The sequence below is a fragment of the Muscardinus avellanarius genome (genome assembly GCF_963383645.1).
Source record: "Muscardinus avellanarius genome assembly, chromosome: 4".
NCBI classification, from domain to species: domain Eukaryota; kingdom Metazoa; phylum Chordata; class Mammalia; order Rodentia; family Gliridae; genus Muscardinus; species Muscardinus avellanarius.
This window is the reverse complement of record NC_137789.1, coordinates 9855200-9880248: the sequence shown is the minus strand read 5'-3', so window position 1 is coordinate 9880248 and position 25049 is coordinate 9855200. Positions and strand designations below refer to the sequence as shown.

Genomic DNA, 25049 nt, shown 5'->3' with positions numbered 1-25049 from the left:
AAGGTGCCCTGGGCCTGCCACTCAGTTGCTAGCGTACCTCCATGGATCATCTTGGCCTGAAGACTGAAAGTCTTAGCATCCATTGTTGCCCTTCTCACTCCCAGGATGACTTGATCTCCTGTGCCCATGGCTCCCCTGAGCACTGTAGGCTGAGTCTCCATCTTTGCTGCAAAGATGGTACTTGGTGAAGAAGCCCCCAGGGAGGGTCAGGGCAGGACCTTTTTTGGCTGGCCAGCCCAGAGCCTTGGGAACTTAAGGCAAGTTCCCTACAGTATGAGTGAGGAAGCCTAAGAGGGAAGACCAGGCTGAGGGGAGGAGGGACCGCTTGCTTGGTAAGACCGGGGCTCAGGATGTCAGGGGAGGGAGACACAGGTTGGTGTCCACAGACAGCTATACCGGCAGTGTGCAAGGTGTTGCAGAGGTCAGTTTGGGACATGTTGAATTTGACGTGTATGGAGCAGCCAGGCAGAGTGGACACCAGCCTGATGGAGAAGTCTGGCTGGAGAGAGAGATAGGGAGAGACATAGCGGCCCTGGTTGGCAGGGTCCCCAGGAAGGATGCACGATCCCACACCCGGACACTTGACTATTGTTTTCTATAGTTTATGACCATAATCATGAAGTCAGGAGCTGTTTGGGGCTGAACTGTGTCTCCCCAATGTTCAAATATGTTAAGGTCTGACTCCCAGGACCCTAAGATGGGACTATATTTGGAGACTGTGTTTTTAAAAAGGGAACCAAATTAAAATAAAGTTAGTAGGGTGTCCCTCATGCACACTGATTGAGACCCTTTTGAGAAGAGATCGGGACCAGGCTTGAGAAAGTCCATGAGAGCCCATGAGACTGAGGTAGGAGTCCGCAAGTCCAGGAGAAGAACCGCAGAGCAGCCAGCCTACCGTGCCATCGCCTCCGGCTTCAGCCCCAGAAGCATGTCCGCTGCTGCTGTCCCTGGTGCACTGTTGTGGCAGTCCGGTCCAGTAGCCGACACTGGACACTCAGGCCCTGTCACTTTATATATTCTAAGCGATGTGAGCCCACAGCTTCCTGAGTCCCAGTACAGGCCGGGGAGGAGGAGCATGTGCACCACCTGCCAGTCTGCTCCCCAGGGATAGTGTCCCCCAGACTCTGACATGCCCTCCCTCTCTCCCCGTGGGCCTCATCCTCAGGGACCTTCGGAGCCACTCACCGCCCCCTGCCCCTTTCTGCCTGTCACGAGCCCCTTATCCTGCTGGGTGTTCTGAATACTTGTCATTGCTGGGCACCATGTCCTTTGCAAAATGAGAAAGTAACAGTAACAGCTGCTTCCAGGACCACGGGCGAGCGCTATTCAGCTTGTCACCTGCTATTCTTGTGCGGCCACCGCAGCAAGCAGGGCTTATGGTTATTCCTCTTCACATTTCCCTTTCTAGAAGAGGGGTGCATTTCCCAGGCTGCACGGGATCTGGGGTGAAGGGTGGGACTTGAAGAGAGAGGCCGCGCTTTCTGAGAGGAAGGAAGGCCCAGCGCCCACTCCTTAGATTGCTGGAATGTGAACCTGAGAGGAAGAGGGAAGGAAAGGGAATAGGAACAGGGACTTGTGTTTCTGTGTGTGTGTGTATATACTTGGCGTCCCTCACTAAAAGCCTTATTTCTCTATCAGAATCGTGCCTGTTTTGTTCTCTGCCAAATATTCATTGTCTAGAATTGTGTCCACAATGGTTAGGCTCCAAATTAATATTGGAGGGAGAGAAACAGGGAGGAAAAAAGAAGGAAGGAAGGAAGCAAGGAAGGAAGGAAGGGAGGGAGGAAGGAAGGAAGGAAAGAGAGAGGGAGGGAGAAAAAACAGGCATCTTTTCTCTGCAGTGGGCATGACACTGTTGTTAACAGAGAACTTTAATCTGAGCATGGTGGTGCACGCTTGTAATCCCAGCATTCAGGAGGCTGAGACAGGAGGATCACAGTTCCCAGACAGCCTCTGCTACTTAGTGAGGCCCTCTGCAACTCAGTGAGACCCTGTTTCAAAATAAAGAATAAACCGGGCGTGGTGGCGCACGCTTGTAATCCCCGCGCTTGGGAGGCTGAGACAGGAGCGTCACACAGGTTCGAAGCCAGCCTCAGCTACTTAGTGAGGCTCTTAGCAACTGAGTGAGACCCTGTTTTCAAATAAAATATAAAATAGGTCTGAGAGTATAGCCCAGGTTCCACCTTCAGCACCACCAAAAAACAACAACAAAAAAAACAAAATAAAGAATAAAAATACGACTGGGGGTGTCACTCAGAGGTAGAATGCTCTGGGTTTTATCCCAGTACTGAAAAAAAAAAAAAAAAAAAAAGCTAAAGAACTTTGGCCTTTACTGCTAAGGAGGATTTTCAGCCCTCCCCAGTGAAAGCCACCCCTCTCAAGGTTTTTGTGCCCCGTTGGCCACTCGAGTGTCCTTAGAGGGAGCAGACGCAGATGGAGGCCTCCTCTTGAGCAGGAGGGAAAACAGGGCGAGCTGCTGCCCCCGCCCCGAGTGCCCTTGATCAGGAGAACAGTGCCAGCCACTGTTCTATAAAGGCTCTGGCCAGCAGGCCTGGGGATGGCAGTGCCCTTCATCTCAGGAAGGGGCCGGCAAAATGGCCCTGGTCCTGTGGGTCTGCAGCCTGTTGGGCTCAGTCGGCTGGGTGTCGGCCAACATCTTTGGTGAGTTCTCAGGCTGAGGAGCAGGGTGGGGAGGGCAGTTTCAGGCATGGAGTTTTCCTGACAGCCAAGTTCTGCCCCAGGGCCTTTACACAGGTGGGATCTACCTTAATCCCCGCAAAGACCCAGAGGTTGGTTCTTCGCTCTCTCCTATTCAGACGAAGAGACCGAAGCTCAGAGAGGTGACCTGCGTTCCCTGAGATCACAGCTCTAGTGACTGGGAGAATGGAGATAGGAAACCAGATCTCCTAATTCAATTCTAGCTCCTTTTAACTATCCAATGTCAGATTTTTGGCACTGACATTGTAGGTCTCTTCTTTCCTTTTGTAATCTCCTTGGCTATCCCACAAGTCTATGTCACCTGTGCAAATATTTGAGAAGTAGCCACCAGGCTGTAACAAATGAAATAATAAGAATAAACTTCCTTGTCCATTGAAACAGACCTAAGTTATATCCTTGGCTCCGATGCCAAAGTTTTTTACTTCAGACAAATTGCCAAGCTCCAGATTCTAGATCAGAAAGTATGCCAATCACACTTAACTCATGATGTAATGCGATTTCCAAGCAAGATCCTGCAGCATAACCGGGCTCTCGATGGGAAATAAGAAGTGTGAAGGTGACTCGTGTCTTGTGTTGCCACTGTGCACCTGAAGAACTTGGTAGAATTCAGCAGCGACTTTCTGATACTATTCTGATCTAACTCGCCAGCAGCAGGCAAGGGTGGAGTCCTCTGTTTATTATTATTTTTATTTTTTATTATTTTTGCAGTACTGGAGATTGAACCCAGGGACATCTGCCTCTGAGCTATACTGCTATCTTTTGTTCTTTATTTTGGAACAGGGTCTCATTGAGTTGCAAAGGGCCTCACTAAGAAGCTGAGGCTGGCCGTGAACCTGCAATCCTCCTGTCTCAGCCTCCCAAATGCTGGATCATAGGTGTGTACCACCATGCCCATCTCTATTTTTCTTTATTTTTATTTTTATTTTTATTTATTCTAGGGATTGAACCCAGAGGCAGTCTATTTCTAAGCTAGACTCCTAGTCTTTTCTATTTTTTTTTATTCTGACACAGTCTCACCAAGTTGCTGAGGCTGGTTTCGAACCTGTGATCCTCTTATCTCAGCCTCCCAAGTGGTAAGATTATAGTCGTGTGCCACTGCCCCTGGGGCCTCCAGAATCCTTCCATCCATAGCTTTGACCTCGGGCAGGTTACTTTCACTGCCTGAGTCTTGGTACCATGCGAATGAACAGAGATATTACCTGTCATCCCCCTGGGCAGTGAGGAGGATTGATAGGCTGATGTCATCCTGAGAAAAGCACAAGTGGCCCTGGAGTCACAACAGGACTATCAGAAGGAGTGAAAATCCCTGTGCTGCAGGGAGCCCGCCTCTGCCTCTGCGGGGAGAGCCCAGCCTGCACCCTTGCTCATGCCTCGTCTCCCCTTGTGCAGAATACCAGGTGGACGCCCAGCCGCTGCGTCCCTGTGAGCTGCAGAGGGAAACGGCCTTTCTGAAGCAGGAGGACCATGTGCCCCAGTGCTCTGAGGATGGCAGCTTCCAGTAAGACTTCAGAGATGAGACCCCAGGGGCAAAAGAGGCCTCCGGGAGCATCCTGCATCCTCTGTCTCATGGCCTGGCCCCTCCCCAGCGGTGCCCTGCACTGCTCTTTTGCATGAGACCCACCACTGCCATTTGGAGGGGGGGTCCCTCCCTTCTCAGCTCCCTGGGCGATGTGACCACCAGGGCCCCGATCCAACCCCCACCAATGACCACTGGCATCCCTTCTCCTCTTGCTGACACTTAGACCCTGATTGTCTTGCCAAAAAATAAGGAGCAGAAGAGAGTGGGCTCCTCGGCACCACCTCTGCTCCTGGTATTCATCTGCTTTAGAAGTCAGCAGGGCTGCCTGGGCCTCCGCATACACAGCTGCCTCCAACCCCCTTGTCCAGCTCTCGGGGTTGCCCCTGGCTTGCTGGGCTGCTGTGTCCCAAGCGAGCGCCTCTCTGAATGGGGTCCTAACAGGAGCTTGGGCCAGGGGAGTCTCCATGGAGAGTGCAGAGTGTGTGAGGAGCTGAGACAGTCACGCAGAATTAGGTGATCTAGCTCATCTCCGCAGCCGTGGCCCGAGAAACGCCCGAGAAACGCCCTCCCGCTCAGGGTCCCCTGCACCCTTCCCCTGCTGACCATGCTGCGTGTATTCCCAAGAGTGGGAAGACCTGTGGCGAGTCCAGGCCCGCTAGGACTGCGGGGGATTCTGAGGTGGCGAGAAAGAAGGCAAGGCGCAGATCACACTTTGCCAGGCTTCAGCCTTCTTTAGGCTCTTATTCACATGTTTTTTCTTCTTCTCCTCCTCCTGCTCCCCCTCTTCCTCTTCCCCCTTATTCTTATTCCTATTCACTACTTTCTCCTCCTCCTCCTCCTCTCCTCCTCTCCTCCTTTCCTTCTCCCTCCTCCTCTTCCTCCTCCCTTCCTCTCCTCCTTTCCTCCCTTCCTCTCCTCCTCTCCTCCTCTCCTCCCTTCCTTCTCCCTCCTCCTCTTTCTCCTCCCTTCCTCTCCTCCTTTCCTCCCTTCCTCTCCTCCTCTCCTCCTCTCCTCCCTTCCTTCTCCCTCCTCCTCCTCCTCCTCATCCTCCTCTTCCAGTGCAGTCCTGGGGATTGAAGCCAGGGGACTTCTACCATCCTCAGCCCTTTTCTTATTTTGGGCCAGGGTCTTGCTAGGCTGTGAACTTGTAGTCCCCCGCACTGGCCTCCTGAGTGGCGGGGGTTGTATGTAGGTCTGCACCATACCCTGCCCGGGCTTCCCACCTCTCTAGTTCTGCCCACTTACGGTTTCAGACTTGCTCCCTGAAGTGGCTTTCGTACCTCCTTCCCTGGAACACCTTTCGCTTCTCCCCTGGGCCGCCCTTTGGCTGGGTTGAGCTGCCCCTTTTCTGGGACCCAACTCCAAAGCCCAATCTGGTGCTGCCCAGGTGCTGCTTCCCCAGCCCCCCTCCCCAACCCCTGACTTCCCAGGGTTGGGGCCAGCCTATGACTTTGGACGCCCCCCCCCCCCGTGGCCACCTGGTATGTCTCTTCTCCTCAGGACTGTCCAGTGCCAAAATGACGGGCGCTACTGCTGGTGTGTGGATGCCGATGGCAGGGAGGTGGCAGGCAGCCGACAGCCAGGGCGGCCAGCGGCCTGTACGTGAGAGCCCTCACCTCCGGGAACAGCTCTTGGCTGGGGGCGTGACTGGGCAAGCCTCCTTCTGGGTGTGGGCTCCCCTCTAGGGAGGGTCCCTGCCCACCCTGTGAGGCCCTGTTCCTGAGGACCTCAGTGGAGATCGAAGGAGACAGGGGGGTCATTTGAGCAGAGGAACAGTGGTGAGGAGAAGCCAAGTGCCCCAAAGCCAGAAAGCAAGAAAAATGGGGTGTTTCTCACCTGTGGGGTGGGCTGCCTCTAGGATTGAGGACGTGGGAAAAGCAGTTAAAATAATTGTTTATGGCAAATAGACAAAGAAGGACAGTTCCAGCCGGGCGTAATGGTGCACACTTGTAATCCTAGTACTTGGGAGGCTGAGACGACAGGATCACAGTTCCTGGACAGCCTCAGCTACTTAGTGAGGCCCTTTGCAACTTAGTGAGACTCTATTTTTTATTTATTTATTTATTTATTTATTTATTTATTTATTTATTTTGGGGTACTTGGGATAGAACCCAGGGGCATTCTACCTCCAAACTACACCCCCAGCCCTATTTTTTTTTTAATTCTATATTTTGAAACAGGGTCTCACTGAGTTGCAAAGGGCCTCACTAAGTACCTGAGACTTGGTGTGAACCTAGATCCTCCTGTCTCAGCTTCCCAGATTCTGGGGTTACAAGCATGTGCCACCACGCCTGGCTCAGAGACACTCTATTTTGAAATAAAGAATATAAAATGGGGTTAAGGGTACAGCTCAGAGGTAGAATGCCCTAGGATTCTATTCCTAGTCCTACAAAAAAAGAAAAAGTAGTCTAGCTCTAAAATCCAGGTTAGTTGAAGCCATCACTTACAAATGGTGAAATTGAACCTGGTACAAAGCTACCCTTCAGTGGGTGGAGCTGAGTTGAGGCTCTGCTTGTCCTCGGCTGGCATCTCTGACTTGGGGGTCATGCTGGCTCCTCGCGCTCTCCTGTGGCATGACCTTGGCCAGGTCACATGCTCCTCACCAGCAAACTGAATGCACAGTTTAGATTTAGAATGGATGCAACCCACCAAGCACTTAGTAGGTATTCAGTTGGGTGATAATCATTAGCCTCATCACCCTCACACACCTGGAAGAAGGCGGCTGCCTTTCAACTGCAGAGATAGGAGAGCACAGCTCAGTGTGGCCAAACAGCTCCCAAGGTCACACAGCAGTCCCCCAAGAAATCCACATTCAGACCAGCTCCGTCCACACCAGGTCCGGTGCCCCCTGCAGAACCAGGGCAATGGGCACACTGTTAGACAATTCAGCGCTAATGAGTTCTGTCCTGCTCTAAGTCCACAGGATGCTAGGACATTCTGACTGCTGGTCCCAGTGTCCTGGGGCTGGAAGCAATCCTCCTGCGGGCCATCTACTCGGGGAGCTGCCCTCTGACGCTGCCCTCTGTGCCCCTAGGTCTGTCCTTCTGCCAGCTGCACAGGCAGCAGATCTTGCTGGGCAGCTACATCAACAGCACGGCCACGTCCTACCTCCCTCAGTGTGGGGACTCAGGCGACTACGCTCCTGTCCAGTGCGACCTGTGGCAGGTGCAGTGCTGGTGCGTGGACGCGGACGGGATGGAGGTGTACGGCACCCGCCAGCTGGGGAGGCCTGCACGATGTGAGTCCCGTGGGCGCCAGCATCCTGGGGGCGGGGGCGCCTTTCCTTGCTCTAATCTGGTTGTTTAGATCTGCCTGCAAAATGGCCAGAGGAACTGGTCCTGGGAGGGGGAAAGAAAGCGTCACAAGGGCCAGTTTCATTACCTCCAGCATGTTCGTATGGTAGCCGTCTACGCCGATGGCTGGCCATTGGCACCCAAACAGGATTTCACAGAATGCTTGTGAGTCTCTGTTGCAGGTCCTACTCACTGCTGGGTCTCCATGTAGCACATGCGCATGAAAATTATAGACATCTTGACTGCAGAAACATATGCATCTACCCCCTGCGTAAGAACATAACATTTCCGCGTGTAAATGTTTAGGTCCGAGGAACTGCGAGATAAGAAACCGCCGCCTTCTCCATGGGGTGGGAGACAAGTCGCCACCCCAGTGTTCTGGAGACGGAGAGTTCAGGCCCGTCCAGTGCAAATTTGTCAACACCACAGACATGATGATTTTTGATCTGATCCATAACTACAACAGGTAAGGGAGGCGGGCCACATCATGGAGCCTGGAGCTCATGCACAGCAGGAGCTGGGGGCTTCGCGTGTCACACACGCAGCCTGCTGAAGGGCGAGAGCTGCCTTGCTCTCACAGACCACTGAAGGACCGCTGCAGAACTTTGAACCAAGCGGGCTGGCAGTAGCTACGAAAGTTTAAAATCTATGTGCTCTCTGGCCCAGCCAGCCCATGGAGATGGAAACACCAGAAGGTGAAGACATACGCGCTGGGTGCCTACCGCCTTGCTTTGCATTTTAGCAGAACGCGGGGAGAGGGGTATTGGCAGATTGTCAAAAAAGTGAATGGCTGAACACACGCGTCAGCGCCATACATATTTAGGCGCCCATTCAGAAGAGCACGGTAGGGCTGGAATAGCTGACTGGGAGAGGTTCCGCACACGTGAGGATAAGGTTATACATGATAGCAAGTATAAGTAATATCATAGGATTTGGTTTTGGGAAATATCATAGGATTTAGTTTTTGGTAAACAGGCAAAAAGATTTCTATGTGTGCTTGTATGAGTATAGTCAGGGTGGTGTCTGTGGCACGGTGGGAGCACAGAGGTTATATAAATGAGCACTGACTATGTGGTCATTGTGGGTTACTTGGAGGGCTTCGGTGGAGAGGAGGGGAGCAGTCAGAAGAGGGAAAAGTGTAGCACGTTAAAAAGCATGGATTTGTGTTCATATCTTGTATAATGTTACATGTATTCACTTAAGACTAATCATTAGATTTAAGTAACAAATCTGAAAAGAGAGATGCAATATATCTTGACTTAAATAGCCAGGTAGTTTCTGGCTGTTCAAAGTGGCTACTTGATTATTGTAAAAGCCCCGCACAGAGTTCAGATGGAATTGAGCCATGCTGAGTAAAAATATACTGGCCTGTAAGTGTGCACAGGAATTCCCTGGAGAGCTGGCCCTCTATGAGGCTGACTTCCCAAATTACCACTTTCCCCTGCTTGAGAGAGAACATTCTCATGAGCTGTGCCAGGAGGAGTCACAAAGCTGCAATCCGTGTGAAGGAATAGTCCCACAGAAAGGCTATGTCTGGGAACTTTTCAAGCTGGGCATGGTGGCTAACACCTGTAATCCCAGTAGTTGGGAGGCTGAGATAGCAGGATCACATGTTCAAAGTCAGCCTCAGCAACTTAGGGAAACCCTGTTTCAAAAAAAAAAAAAAAAAAAAAACTAGTGTTGGGGGTGTATCTTGGAGGTAGAATGTCCCTGAGTTCAATTCCCCAGTAACACAATTATTTTTTATAAAAGGAAACATACTAGATTTTTTTTTTTTTGGTAGTACTGGGAATGGAACCCAGGGGTATTCTACCTATGAGCTATACCCCCAGCCCTATTTTTATTTTTTATTTTGAAAAAGGGTCTCACTGAGTTGCAAAGGGCCTCACTAAGTCACTAAGTAGTAGTTCAGGCTATCTGTGATCCCCATCCTCCTGTCTCAGCCTCCCAAATGCTGGGATTAAAAGGGTGTGCCACCATGCCCGGCTCTTATACTGGATTTTACCCTATGAAGTTTCCATATCTGTAAGTAAAAAGTAGGTGAGCATCAGTGATTTAATATGCTTGGCTAAAACGCACAATTCTGGATTCCTGGTTTTAAAGAGCAAGATGGGAGGCTGTGCACATTTGCCCCCGGTGTGGAGAAGCCAGGCTCGACCTGCTCCTTTGGGACCAAGGTGCAATCTCTGGGCCTGGGTACCCTGGGCTCTCTTGCCACCTCCTGCCACCGCCTCCATTTTTCGTCCCTGTCTGGCCCCGTGGCAGTTGCCTGTGTGACCTGAATCTTGCTTCTGCCTCTGTTTAGCGTGTGACCCAATCACTTACCTGCTCAGAGGCTCAGAGCCTCAGTACTCCTGTCTGTAGAGTGGAAAGCGACCAGGCCTAGTTAGGTCTCAGAGCTGAAGAGACCTCATTTACGCAGCCAGTGAGAATTTCAAGAATTGTACATTATTATTCATCTGTAGGGAATTCTCCTGCATCACCCAGTTTCAGCAAATGTAGGTTAGCTCCCCCATCCCCCCAGGCGACTGGAGAATGGCCTGCGTGTGAGCACACGGGGATCTCAAACAGCCGCAGCACTCACAGATATTACTGAAATCGTAGATGCAAACCAGTGTGCCCTCGGTTCAATTGAGAGAGAACATTCTCATGAGCTGTGCCAGGAGGAGTCACAAAGCTGCAATCCATGTGAAGGAACAGTCCCACAGAAAGGCTATGTCTGGGAACTTTTCAAGCTGGGCATGGTGGCTAACACCTGTAATCCCAGTAATTGGGAGGCTGAGATATTGGGATCACGTGTTCAAAGTCAGCCTCAGCAACTTAGGGAAACCCTGTTTCAAAAAAACAAAAGCAATTCATTATATCCATGGAATTTTACAGCCATTTACATACGTAACGTGTCACAAAAATAATTTTTTAATTATAGTCTCTAGTATATAAATGAAGAATTGTAAACAGATGTTGGGAAACTCACCTTAGGTAGCGGTTTCTAGGGATCTCTGGCTATTTTGAATTTCTTGCACTATTGCAACATATTTCTGTCCTCCACAATGGGTAGCGAAGAGTCTTGCCCACAGTAGGTCTGAAATCAATGCTTCCTGAGTAAGTCGGGGCATCCAGGAACTTGGCAGGGTTCCAGGTTGAGTTGAAGGCACAATTCATAGCAGCTTCCACAAGGGGGCAGTCTAGTTCAACATAAAAGTTGAGAATTAGGTTTCAGTGCTTCAACACCCACACACCAAAAACTCCCATTTGAAATGGGACCCTTTTTGTAAGCAAGCACATCTCAGAGAAAAATCCGGTTTAGAAAGGTCATGGGAAGGGTTGGATGGCTGGTTACTGCAAGCTCAGTGGTAATGGTGTACTTTTCTGATATTTAAGTACACCTGGCCAGTCTGAGGCCCAGGGACTGCTCTGGGCAAAGTAGAAGGAGCCCTGGGAGGCCAGGAGGGGAGAGAGAGTCTAGGCTTAGAATCAGGGGTCACCAGACAAAACATAGGATGGCCAGTTACTGCTGAATTTCAGATAAGCCAGGGGAATCATTTTAGAGCAGTCTCCAACATTGCATTAAAGCTTTTAAGCCCAGGGTTGTGGTAGGGTATGGCATACTCATCATCAGACATCAGAGTTTGAAAAGGAAGGAGGGAGGTGGAGGAAGACAGAGTGGGGGCTGGGAACAGACTCCTGCACTAGCCAAGGGGTCAAAGATGATGGAGAGGGACCAGCTGATGGAGGAGGGAGGACTGAGAGATGGGGTGGTATTGAAAAAATGTTTATCAGATGAAATATGCAGAATATGGTGAAGGAACATAGATGGGGTCAGAGAGGGAAAGAGCTGGGGCCGACTCCTAGGTCGTTGTGGGTCCTAGGTGTAAGTTTGAGGATGCGTTTGGAAAGGAAAACCACATATTTGACTTTGCAATACTATATCTGTGGGGATTTCCTTGGGAAATTTAAGTGGAAAAAATGGCATAAGGAGTTAGCTGACTTCCATGGGGTCACAGGGAGCCTGAAACCTGTGGGCAGCTCATGTGCTAGCCCAGCATGAGTTCTGAAGGTCCTGGGCAGTGATTTGCACTTGAACTTGGTTATAGCGTTAGTCCATGTGACATCGGTCCTTCTGCCCCTTGAAAAAGGCCATTGCTTGCTACATGCATTTGATGGGTGAATTAAAAAAAAAACACGTCACGATGTGGCCATCACACAGTAATAGTCCTGTTGGTGCAGAGAGCTACTCCTTCTGCTAACCTGTTGTTTGGGGATATATTTCTGGACATGGATAGAGACACATGCTTGGGTCTCATTTGCTAGTTTTATAGGGCATGAGAATAAAACCTCTCGCTGTTGTATGAAGATGAAGAATTCCTCTCTGGTAGCTAAAGCATTGCATGTATGGAGAGCACCTCAATATGGCTTTCCAGATCTTAGCTTGGTGTCACTTCTTAGATGGGAACTCTGCCAACCTATTCTTTCTATAGTTACCAGCTCGGACAGGACCAAGGCCGACCTTTCCTCACTGAAGGAAAGAGATTTGGCCCTGGCTAGTGACGTTGTGTTGATTTTGTGTTTTTTCATCTCTGAAACTAGAAAGCTTCCTTCTTAAGGATCTCCCGCAGTGGAACCCAGATTCTTTTCAAAGATGTAAAGAGCCCTGAAATCACCAGATCTTGTAGGAGGAGAACGTCTGCAGTGTAGCGCATGTTTGTAAGGCACACTTGACTTTCCATCTCTGGACTTAGATTCTAATAAAGGAACACATTACTGCAGTGCTCACTACCTGTATTCTGCCTGGCCCAGAGAGACACGCGCATGGCTGTAAGTTGACCGAGGCCAGCAGCCAGGAAAGTGGCTAATGGTAGATGACAGCTGAGCCTGGCTTTATTTTCTCAAGGTCCAGCTCACTGTGGCTGGGTAAAGCCAATTTAGGAAGAAAATGCAATGAGCTTGCACAGAACCAATGGGGTTTATGGTAAGGAAGCCAAACACGGACATTCCTTTTCCCAAGGGGAGTATGCGGCTATGGTCATTTTGACCAGAAGAGCTGGTAGCGACTTGCCTTGTATGAGACAATGACCATAAATCTAATCCTTCCTCAGGTTTCCAGATGCGTTTGTGACCTTCAGTTCCTTCCGGAGCAGGTTCCCCGAGGTGTCTGGGTACTGTTACTGTGCTGACAGCCAAGGGCGGGAACTGGCTGAGACAGGTGAGCCTGCACACCTGGACCATGGGAAGGATGGAGTGGGATTCACGGGCTGCAGATCTGGAGCAACATTACTTGTCACACAGAAAGAGCAGTGACGTCCTGCTCCCCTGCCAGGCTGCTGTGGGCGAGGGAGGGTGTGCATGGCCTCAGCGACTCTTCAGCTGTGGCATCCAAATGCTCTGTGCCTGCTCACAGAGGTTGCCCTGGCCAGGCTGTCGTCGCGCCGAGCTTGCGAGTGGAAGACAGGATGGGCTTCCACCTCGTTCTCTAGACAGAGCTGCTCTGTGCTGTGAGTGGCCTGCACGAGACAGGCAGCCCCCCCCCTTTGGAAACTATTCAAGTATTATTCAAATATTCAAATATTGCTACGTACATATCCAAAGGTATCAATTCCAATCTCAGTAGTAGGTGTGAGAAAAGGAAGGAGGTCAGAGGGAAGCACACCGGGGGCTGTGTGTGTATTTGTTTCTACCCCTCTGAACCTTATTGTGATATACAATTACAGTGCATCAGTCAAAGTATATTGACAAGAGCATTATTCAAACCCAGTGCATAATGATGCTGGTAAACGCCCCGCCCCTCTTGATATCTGTTAGCACGGCAAGGTCAGGGCTTTCTTAATGCAGGAGACCCTCCCTGAGACGCTGGCTGCCTTTTCTCAGGTTTGGAGATGCTACTGGATGAAGTCTATGACACCATTTTTGCTGGCCTGGACCTGGGCTCCACCTTCGCTGAGACCACCCTGTACCGGATACTGCAGAGACGGTTCCTAGCGGTTCAGTTTATGGTCTCCGGCAGGTTCCGATGTGAGTGGCAAGCTGCCCACCGACGTGTGCTGTGTGCTTCTGCCGGAGGGAGCCGCTTAGGTTTTAAGGTCACTACGGCCTGCATGGCTGTTCCACCCACAAAAGTGCGGAGATTTAAGAAATTGCAACAGCAAAGTATGCTGCAAACACATCTAGAATTGTTTGCACAACAACCATTTCTTTTTCTATTTTTTAACTTCTTGGTGGCACTGGGGATTAAATCCAGGGAAATTCTACCTCTAAGCTATACCCCTAGTAACCCTTTGGACATTTTGAAGCAGGGTCTTACTAGGTTGCTGGGAGTCTCACTAAGTTGCTGAGGTTGTCCTTGAACCCGCGATCCTCCTGCCTCAGCCCCACCGCACCCGGCCGCACACCCAAGTCTCCCTCACCGTGTGCATCTCTCCTAGGTCCCACCAAGTGTGAGGTGGAGCAGTTTGCAGCAACCAGCTTTGGACACCCCTATATTCCGAGCTGCCAACAAAGTGGAGACTACCAGGTGGTGCAGTGCCAACGGGAAGGACTGTGCTGGTGTGTGGATGCCCAGGGGAAGGAGGTCCCCGGAAGCCGGCAGCAAGGGGAGCTGCCATCTTGTGGTGGGTCTCCTCTAAGTGCTCATAATACTGCCTCGGTTTCTCCAGACCCTCAGCTCCAGAGCCCACCAAGTAACTACCATGCTGTGTGCCCCAAGAAGCCTTTAGCGCGAGACTGGAAAGCAGGGTGCTGCCACCAATATCCACCATGCTTCTTCTCTTGTGTTGTAGCTGCTTCTTCAGAGGGCACGGGGAATACTGAGGGGCTCAGAGGTAAAGAAAAGAAGAGAGTTAAGTTCGCCCATGCCACGGGAGGAGCATGCCGGGATAGCTAAAGGAGATAGACGGGGCATTTGTGGATTTTATCCCGCAGCAAGAGTGAGGAGGAGGTTTCTTGGAAGACTTCCTGGAAGAGGTGGCATGTGATCTGAATGTCCAATGTGAAGATGCTTCTAGAAAGAGGGAAGAGGGGAAAGATCTACAGAGAGAGCCAGAGAAGTCAAGTGAGGAAGACCCGGGACACAGGCGCTGCTTTGCTGACAGACACTTAGTCTGCAAGAAGGGTGGGGTTGGGCAGAGAGGGTTGCAGTGTGATTACTTATGAGGTGCTCTGCACTTTAAATCTAGGGCAAAGTGGGGATAAGACAGTGAGGGCCTTCTTATCATAGCCAGGGCCTGGGCTCCTTGCTGTAGGTCGGGGGAGACGCCATGATGTTTCAAGCTGAAGATGCCATGTGTGTGAGACAGGCCACCCAGAAGTTTTAGAGGAGGGATTGGAAGTGGCATTGGCTGGAGGCAGAGGGGCCGGGTAGAAAGAGTTCATGGATGTCCCCAAGAGAGATGGAGAGGACCATCATTGCAAATTGGGGTCTCTTAGAACTACCGGAATCTGCCTCCTCACAGTTCTGGAGCCTGCAAAGCCACAGTCAAGGTGTCAGCAGGCTGTGCTCCCTCTGAGGGCTTCCCCAGTGGTGGCTGCCAGCCATCCTGGGTGTCCTCTGGCTTGTGGCACCATGACTCTGTCTTTGCCTTCTTTATCACGTGGCTCTCTTTCCTCTGCATTTAATTCTCCTCTCTCCTCTCTCCCCTCCCCTCCCCTCCCCTCCTCTCTCCTCTCTCCCCTCCCCTCCCCTCCCCTCCCCTCCCCTCCCCTTCCCTTCCCTTCCCTTCCTTTCCCTTCCCTTCCCTTCCCTTTTCTTCTCTTTGCTTCTAACAAGAACATCAGTGGTACTGGACGGAGGGCCTCCCCAGTCCAGGATGACTTCATCGTAGCCAATTACATGTTCAGGGACTCTTTTACCAAATAGCATCATGATCTGTGGCCATGTTCTTGTGGAACTAGGAAGAACACAAGTTTTGAGGGATGTTATTTAACCCAGTGTGGAGTCCTGTATTACAGTAGTAGGAGGTCTACTGGTTTGGGTGAGGAAAGGCCCCAGAGGCCCCCGCGTTGAAGGCTCTGTCCTCAGTGCAGCAGGCTGGGCGCTGGGCCATGATCAGCTCCTGAGGGCTGCGATCTCATCAGTGGGTTAACCATTGGTGGAGTCATAGCTGAATGGATCACTGGGAGGACACTGTAGGAGGCAGGGCCTAGGTGAGTGGAGTGGGTCCTGAGGGCAGGCTTGTATCTCGTCCCTGCCCCCTTCACCTTTCTCTCTGCTTCCTGACTGTTGCAAGGTGAGCATTTTTTCTGCACCATACCCTTCTGCCATGATGTTCTGTCTCACGTCAGGTCCAGAAACAATGAAGCCGTGGACAGAAACCTATGAAACCATGAGGCACAGTAAATCTTTCTTTTTCTTTTCTTTTCTTTTCTTTTCTTTTCTTTTCTTTTCTTTTCTTTTCTTTCTTACAGTACTGGGGATGGAATATAGGAACATTCTACCTCTGAGTGATGCCCCCAGCCCTGATTTTTTATTTATTTATTTTTTATATTTTATTTATATTTTATTTTTGTGGTACTGGGGATGGAACATAGGGGCTACACTCCTAGACTTATTTTATATTTTATTTGGAAACAGGTCTCTTAAGCCAGCCTCAGCTGGCTTCGAACCTGCACAATCCTCCTGTCTCAGCCTCCCAAGCGCAGGGATTACATGCGTGCGTCACCACGCCCGGCTTATTTATTTTTTATTTTGAAACAGGGTCTCACTGAGTTACAAAGGGCCTCACTAAGCAGCTGAGGTTGTCCACAAACCATGATCCTCCTGTCTCAGCCTCCTGAATGTTGGGATGACAAGCGTGCGCCACCACACCCAGATCCTTTCCTCCTTTCAATTGTTTTTCTTGGGTCTTTTATCAGAAAGCTAATAAAGGAGCAAAGGATGTAAACTAGAGAACTATCACTAAGCTTTCTTGTAAGACCCTTACTAGTGAGATCTTAAGGATGTTACTGATGAGGAAGAGGAAGAAGTCTAGGAGTATTCTTAGAATTCCACTTAGGCTAGCTAGGAGGCTTCAGAAAAATGAGGAAAAGAGAAGGAGAAATATGAGTATTTTGTAGGGCTTTAAAACAGAGAAAGTCGGGCGTGGTGGCATACACTTGTAATCCCCGCACTTGGGAGGCTGAGACAGGAGGATCAAACAGGTTTGAAGCCAGCCTCAGCTACTGAGTGAGGCTCAACAGTAACTTAGTGAGACCCTGTTTCCAAATAAAATATAAAAAATAGGTCTGGGAGTAAAGCCCGGGGGTAGAAAAGTCCCTGGGTTCCACCCCCAGTACCCCCACACACAAATTAAAATAAATAAATAAATAATAAAGCAGACATATTGACATAAATTCAAAATTTTCTATCAAAACATTCAATTTAACACTTTGGATACTTTGGGTGATGTTTGATAGTCTTCTATCTGCTGAATGTGGGGATGTCAGAAAAGATAATTTTGAGACCTTGCCTTGGAAGTATTCATAATCACATTCTAGTTCTACTGAACCCCAGAGAATGTTGTGTTTTTCCACTTCAGGTGGAAACATAGGACTCTGGTTTTCCAAATTAAAAGCAACTCTATCAGATGCATGAAGAGGTCATGCATTTTTACTCTTTCTCTCTGGTGTCTCAGTCCCCTTGCTGCAGAAAGAAATGCCCCCTGGAAACGATGTCTGAACTTCTTTGCCTTGGTGATACCCCACAACAAATGTGTGGAGGGCTTGAGCTCTTCGTTTGGTCAGCAAAGAAGCACAGCAGTGTGTTTTATTTCTTCCATGGCTTCCTGTAATATCCAGTAAGGGAAGCCAGGGCCTCGCTGAGGGATGTGTTTAGTGTTCTTCTCTTGCCAATCCCCCCCACAGCACGTATTCCAGTTCTTTCCATCTTGCTTAGTTACAGAGGGGACCTGGCTGCTTTTCTTTTCTGGCGTCTGTGTGCATCAAGAGGAAAAATTTATTTGAAAAAGTTGAGGGTGGGGTAGGTGATTAAAAAGGTCCTCTAAGATTTGTAGATTTATGGAGAAAAATGGTTCTTCCTGTGTGACTGAGCCAGCCACTTGGCACTTGAATTTTGCATTTTTCCCTTTATGTGATTACAGCCAACCTAGGATATTCTGGTAGAATGGCCTGACCAAGATTGGAGGTAACTGAGTCAACTGCCATCTCCTTAGTAATTTCAAGGAGAGTAAAAAAGCCCAGAAAAATATGCTAAGTGTGTTTGCTGGGTGGGCAGTGTATTATAGTATAGGAACCATTACACTTATTATACTATATAAAAATTATATACATATATATTATGCAAAATTATATATGTTATATAAATATACTTTTATATATAAATTATATATATATATAATTATTTTTGGTGCAGGGGATTGAACCCAGTGGCATTCTACCACTGAGTTACACCCCAGCCATATTTTAATATTTTATTTTGAAACAGAGTCTTGCTAAGTTGCTGAGGCTAGCCTCAAACCTGCAATCATCCTGTCTCAGCCTCCAAAGTACCTGTATTATAGGAGTGTGATGCCATACCTGGTTTCCAATACTCTATTTTTAATTTTATGTGTTATGATATAGGAAACTATTTCTTATTAAAGGAAATAATAAGATCACTGAAGGTGTGGGTCTTGTCCTCAGAGACTATAAACTAGTGAGTTTGAGCAAGAGTGCTCACAAGGAGAAACTAGGTAGCCACAGAACTGCATATACAAAGCATTAAAACACATAAGGAATTCCAGCAGGAGAATGCTGGAAAACACTTCAACCAGTACAAGGAGGACTTTGAGAGCGGACTAGTTTTCTAGGGCTGCTGTAACAAACCATCACAAGTTGGATTAAAGAACAGAAACATATTCTCAAATAGTTTCCAAGGCCAGAAGTCTGAACTCAAGGTGCTGGCAGGGCCAATGTGGCCCCGAGGTTGTAGCTCAGTGGTGGAGCCCTCGACTTACAGAAACAGCAGTCATTAGATTTAGGCTCACCCTAGCCTAGTTTAACATTATCTTCTTTAAATGCATTTTCAAAAACGCTATTTCTAAATAAGGCCACATTCTGAGGTTCCAGGTAGACATGATTTTTTGTTGTTGTTGTTTGTTTTTTATTTTGCTGAAGGGAAATACCATTTAACTTAGTACAGTTGACAGATGTGGAAGAGTCTCTGAAAATGGCCCCATATCCATAAGACTTAACTTACTGTTGTTGTTGTTTTGGTAGTACTGGGAATTGAACCCAGGGCCTTCTATCTCTGAGCTATATCCCCAGCCCTACTTTATTTTCTTTTTGGAATAGGATCTCATTAAGCTTCTGAGGGTCTCACCAAGTTGATGAGGCTGGTCTTGAACCTGCAATCCTCCTGTCTTAGCCACTCAAGTACTGGGATTACAGCTGTGTGACACCATACCTGGCTATGAAACTTGCTTTAGAAAAGAATCAGTCTGTATGTAGGGAGAGCAGAGAGAGTGGTCACATGGACTGCAATAGTCACACCCCCAAATGTCCCCATGGAGACAGGTCAGAATCTCTGTGACAGGTCAGAATCTCTGGTCAGACAGAAATGATAAAAGGCACAGATAGGAAAGTAGTCCAAAATGTAGGTGTCTTGGATTGACTTTTTGGCATTTACCAGCACAACTGGAGGAGCTGTCTTGGGCTGCTCATGATGCTAAAAAATATCTCTGCTTCACTCTGTCTCCTACAGCTGAAGACCGGTCTTGTGTCCTGGAAAGGCGGCAAGCCTTGTCCACGCTCTACTTTGGGACCTCAGGCTACTTCAGCCGGCAGGACTTGTTCTCCGCTCCTGGGGAAGCATGGGCCTCTCAGCGAGGAGCCAGGTCTGCTACATCCTGCCCACCCACCATCAAGGAGCTCTTTGTGGACTCTGGGCTTCTCCGCTCAGTGGCGGCGGAAGGGAAAGACCAAGAGTTTTCCGCCTTGGAAAGTCTACTCAAAGACGCCATCAGAGCTATTTTCCCCTCCCGTGAGCTGGCTCGTCTTGCCCTTCAGTTTACTACCAGCCCAAAGAGACTCCAGCAAAACCTCTTTGGAGGGGAATTTTTGGTGAATGTTGGCCAGTTTAACTTGTCTGGAGCTCTTGGCACAAGAGGCACATTTAACTTCAGTCAGTTTTTCCAGAAACTTGGTCTCCCAGGCTTTCAGAATGGAGAAGGACTAGCAGATCTAGCCACACCACTCTCTGTGAGACTGGATTCAAATTCTGCTGCAGAAACCCTCCGTATCTCTAAGAACGAAGCTCCTAAGAATAAGCCCGTTGTGGGCAGCTTTGGCTTGGAGATCAATGTGCAAGAGAACCAAAATGCCTTAAAGTTTCTCACTTCTCTCCTGGAGCTTCCAGAATTTCTTCTTTTCCTACAGCATGCTATTTCTGTGCCGGAAGATGTAGCGAGGGACTTAGGTGACGTAGTGGAAATGGTGCTCGGCTCTCAGGCATGCGGGCAGACCTCTGGAAGCCTTTTTGTCCCCTCATGCACACCTGAAGGGAGCTATGAGGACATTCAGTGCTTTGCTGGACAGTGCTGGTGTGTGGATTCCCGGGGCAGAGAACTTCCTGGCTCCAGAGTCAGAGGTGGACGCCCCAGGTGCCCCACTGGCTGTGAGAAGCAGAGGGCTCGCATGCAGAGTCTCATGGGCAGCCAGCCTGCTGGGTCCAGCTTGTTTGTTCCTTCTTGTACTAGCGAGGGGTATTTCTTGCCTGTCCAGTGCTTCGGCTCAGAGTGCTACTGCGTTGACCCAGAGGGTCAGGCTATTCCTGGGACTCGAAGTGTGATTGGTGAACCCAAGCAATGTAAGTTCGTTGGGGATTTAATTTCCATGTGTGCTGAGTCTTTCTTTGGTCTCTGATCTGATGTGTCGCAGAAGGAACTCACTCATGGAGAAAAGGCAACTTCTCTTCATGGTAAAATTAGCTGCTTAAATGAAGAACTTAATGAAACTCAACTTTCCAAAGCGCTTGGACCATGTGACCATTCTAAGGAATGAACAGGGAGATGTGTTTGGCTTTGAAGAACTGCTACAAGTATTTCTGTCATGCTGGTTAAATAGCTGATTTAACGGTGCTGATTCAGTCTTGGGGTATCCTTGGTTTAGACATTATTGGTAAATTTAAGTCTATTGGAATTACTGTGGCTGTAAACGATTTTAGTTGGAGTTTGGGTAGTTAAGCAGTCTCATCTTGGTCATTCCGCTTATTAAATTTGTTAATCTGGAACCCTTGTTCATGGTTCTTTTCTAGGTCCTAGCCCCTGCCAGCTACAGGCCGAGCAAGCTTTCCTTGGGACAGTGCGGGCCCTGCCCTCCAGCTCCAAGATACCACCCACACTCGATAATATCTACATTCCCCAGTGCAAGACCAATGGGCAGTGGAGTCCAGTGCAGTGTGATGGCCCCCCTGAGCAGGTCTTCGAGTGGTATGAGCGATGGGCAGCTCAGAACAAAGATGGCCAGGAACTGACCCCTGCAGAGCTGCTAATAAAGGTCATGAGCTATAGAGAAGCAGCTTCCAGAAACTTCTCTCTCTTCATTCAAAATCTGTATGAGGCTGGCCAACAAGACATCTTCCCAGTGTTGGAACAGTACCCTTCCCTCCAAGAGGTCCCCCTGGCATTGCTGGAAAGGAATTCGACTCGACCTGGGGATAACATCCTCCTGGAGCCCTACCTCTTTTGGCAGATCCTAAATGGCCAGCTCAGCCGGTACCCAGGGCCCTACTCAGACTTCAGCACGCCGCTGGCTCACTTTGAACTCCGGAGCTGCTGGTGTGTGGATGGAGCTGGTCAGGAACTGGAAGGAACTCGGGCTGAGCCCAGCAGGGTCCCAGCATGTGAGTGGACTCATGTGAAGAAGTGAATGTGTGTGCGTGTGTGCGTGTGCGTGTGCGTGTGTGTGTGTGTGTGTGTGTGTGTGTTTCAAGAATATTCAGTAAGAGGGCATTGAATGTCAAAGCCAGAATTCATCTGGGAGCTGTCCAGGTAACTTCCTGCAATGTACAGTTGAGATAATCATGTATGCAGTTGGGTATTGGAAAGGGCAATGGAGTTTCTTAATGTAATTATTTAAGTCAATACCTTAGAATTGATTTATGTTATTTATTTATTTATTCATTTATTTATTTATTTATGGCACCAGGGATTGAACCAAGGGGCATTCTGCTTCTGAGCTATACTCCAAGCTCTTTTTATTTTTTGTTTGGAAACAAGATATTTCTAAGATGCCAGAAGTCTCCCTATGCTGCTGAGGTTGTCCTCCAACCTGAAATCCTCCTTTCTCAGTCATCCAAGTACTGTAAATACTGGCATTTGCCACCATGGCTGGCTAATAACTTAGATTTTTGCTGAAATTATGCTGAAAGTATTTTCTTACAGCCAACAAAGACTAAGAAAGTAACCATGACCTGGTTCTGGCTCTTGGCCTCTGGTGGCTAATGCTTTAGTGATCTCTCCTAAGTTAGGTGTGCATGCACATAATCAGAAAGTATTATGGTGGCCCTGATACTTGCACTGAACTCTGCCAGATGCTTGGAACCTCAGGATAGTGCCACCTAAAGTGTCTTTAATTGACTTGGAGGTATTTAATAAAGAGGCTCATTGGAGAGCACCAGGGGAGTCTATCAATTCAGCTTTGTGGCAGGTGACTTATGGGGAACTTGTGTTGTGTGAGAAATAAATAGAATGAAGCTGAGTCTATGTCCTAAAGTGCCTTATTCTAAGTAGTCATGCCAGGAATTTGAAAGGACAACCAGAAAGATTGAACACTGCTATTATCAAATCGGAATCTCTAACCAGCAGTTTCAATTTTATAGGTCCTATGATATCTGTTCACCTTCAGTGATATCTCTCAGTTCGTTCCTGTCAATACTGAACATTTTCAGGACCTCTTATGATCATGTTAAATGCCACCAGACTATTTTATCATAGCCAAAGTTTAGGATCTAACAACAAATGGATTTTTAGAATTCTAGGTGAAAGGACCAAAAAAAAATATGAGAATGATATTAGCCTCAGTATTTTAAACATCCCTGAGACAGCACGACTAACATATTAAAACATGAAGGACCCTCAAGGTTAACACATGGTGTTGGCACCATTGTTATATAAGAAATGGTCTTATTTTGTAACACCTGAACAAAGATCTGGTCTCCTACATGGGAATAGTCCTATAATTTGAGATTTTTCTAAGACTAAATTTAGGGTTTTTTGCAGGAAATTATAGAAAGATGTGTTGCTAATTTCCAAAGTACCTAGTAATAGTGGTGACTAATCTCATGTACCCTGTTCTGAAAGCAGGGCTGAGCATCAGAACTAGGTCAGCATAGAGAAAATTTTTCCTTGAGTAGATGACCAGGTATAAAAGACAATCCATTAGGAAACAAATATTGGAACTTGTCTATATTCAGTATTTCCCTTTACATTTTTGTTTTTGAACAACACAGCTGATAAGAAAACACCTTGTATTTTATTGTAATGACATGTGCATAGGCTTCATAAATAAATACTCATATTTATATAGGGGGCACATACTCAAATTCTTTTGTTGATAAAGGGATGTGGTTAACAAGGTTTGGCTCAGAGCCTTGATATTCAGAGTGTGGTCTAGCAGAATTGGCATCACCTTGGGAACGTGCTAGAGGTCCTGGGCTGTGCTTTGTAAATCAAATCCTGAATTTGTGTCCCGAAGGGTTCCCCGTAACTCCACTGCACCCAAAAGCTTGAGATGGACGAGACTGGAGGACCAAGCTCCGGGTGTTTTCCCTCGTGGTTCTGCCATCTCTTGCTGTGTGAGCAGGAGGGGGAACTCATCGCTTTCATCTGTAAAATCTGAGTTACAAGAAATCACTCCCTTGGTGTTGTGAGGTTTAGAAACGGAACTAGATATACAGTTCCTGGATGGTACATAGCAAATACTTAAATGATAGCATCATTAGGAAAATAGAGGGCAGCAAAGAAACGAATATTATCCCATCTGCGTCCACAGATGAAGTGAGGCCACATTTCTGTCCTTATACTGGTGAAACCTTTGCTTTCTTTAGTGTGTATTTATGCACCAACAACTGTGTGCAACAGAGAGGTAGTCATGAGAAGAGAGTTGTTTGCCCAGAGGAGCTCAGAGAGCAGTGAGCAAAACAGACACGTTATCAGCTCATTTATGAACTGTGATAACTGAACAGAAATATGCATGCAGAAAATGTACAAAGGACGCTAAGGGAACAGGATGACTATCTGCTTGTAGATGAAGATCAAGGTTGCTTGGCCTCAACTTCCACAATAAAATTTGAAGAGTGTTTGGCCACAGTATGACTGGACTTTTAAGGCAGATAAAAGGGCATATGCCAAGTCAGGAAAGCTGTAACAGGTCAATTTTTTTGGAGGTGGGCGAAGAAAAAGTGGCAGGAATCTGGGCATGGTGGTGCACACACTTGTGATCCCAGCATTCGGGAGGCTGAGACAGGAGGATCGCAGTGTGTGGACAGCCTCAGCTACTTAGCGAGGTCCTTTGTAACTCGGTGAGACCCTGTTTCAAAATAAAGAATAAAAATATAGGGCTGCGGGTGTAGCTCAAAGGTAGAATGCCCCTGGGTTCCATCCCTAGAAATGAAAAAGGAAAAAAAAAGAAAGAAAGAAAAGAAAAAGTGGCAGGAAGGGATAGGACTTGGAGTAGAATGATACAAAAAGTGGAAGATAAATTGAGACCAAATTTTAAAAAACTTTTTGTGTCCAGTTAAAGAATCTTCCCTTTTTCCTGAAAGTACTGAGAATAAGGTTTTAAATGGAGTGTGTTGTGTGCATGTGTGCAGTGTGTGTGTGTGTGTGTGTGTGTGTGTGTGTGTGTGTTGGCTTTAAGGATCCTAACTCCCTGGAATTGATTGATAGATTATTCTATCAAAAATTTCCATTTAATCAAGCAAACAATAAGGTCTTCAAATTCCAAAAGTCAAAGGTTTCTGTGAACCTCCTTGCTTCCAAAAGAATCCACTGAACACCCCTACCGTTGAAGCCATAATGTGATTGGTTGAAATAAATATGATGAGGGTGGCTTTTGACAGCAGTAATAATTATAGGGACAGCACCTGCCAGACGTGCTAGCTCCTCAGCCACCGTACTTCTAGAATCACTACAAAAACTCACAGGTAAAGATGCACACTTGTAATCCCCGCACTTGGGAGACTGAGACAGGAGGATGGCACAGGTTCAAAGCCAATCTTAGCTACTCAGTGAGGCTCTCAGCAACTTAGTGAGACCCTGTTTCCAAATAAAGTATAAAATAGGTCTGGGAGTATAGCCTGGAGGTAGAAAGCCCCTGGGTTCCACCCCTAATACCACAAAACAAAAACCAAACAAGAAAAAAAAAAAACACCCATAGATAGCCAGAGCAGACGCCTGGCAAGGGGCAAACTTTACCCATTACCAAGCTTTTTAAGTAGTGGGTCCTTTATAAATGTTGAATAAGAATATGGGGGTAGAGCAGGGAAAATGTTCCAGCTGCAGGAAGAGCTGACACCTGTGCCCTCCACAGAGCCTGAGGGAGCCATATATGGC

General features: G+C 48.1%; 1 protein-coding gene across 1 annotated transcript in view; it reads left to right on the top strand.

Annotated features, from left to right (window-relative positions):
• Window positions 1-2594: 2594 nt before the first annotated feature.
• Window positions 2595-25049, top strand: part of TG (thyroglobulin) — a gene marked incomplete at both ends in the record, with an annotated part of 221122 nt that continues 198667 nt past the window's right edge. The window contains 10 exons of the mRNA XM_080694713.1: window positions 2595-2661; window positions 4108-4216; window positions 5738-5835; window positions 7272-7475; window positions 7837-7996; window positions 12627-12733; window positions 13396-13539; window positions 13950-14135; window positions 19199-20302; window positions 20750-21337. Coding sequence (XP_080550839.1) covers window positions 2595-2661; window positions 4108-4216; window positions 5738-5835; window positions 7272-7475; window positions 7837-7996; window positions 12627-12733; window positions 13396-13539; window positions 13950-14135; window positions 19199-20302; window positions 20750-21337 — 2767 coding nt within the window. The remainder of the gene's footprint in view (window positions 2662-4107; window positions 4217-5737; window positions 5836-7271; window positions 7476-7836; window positions 7997-12626; window positions 12734-13395; window positions 13540-13949; window positions 14136-19198; window positions 20303-20749; window positions 21338-25049) is intronic.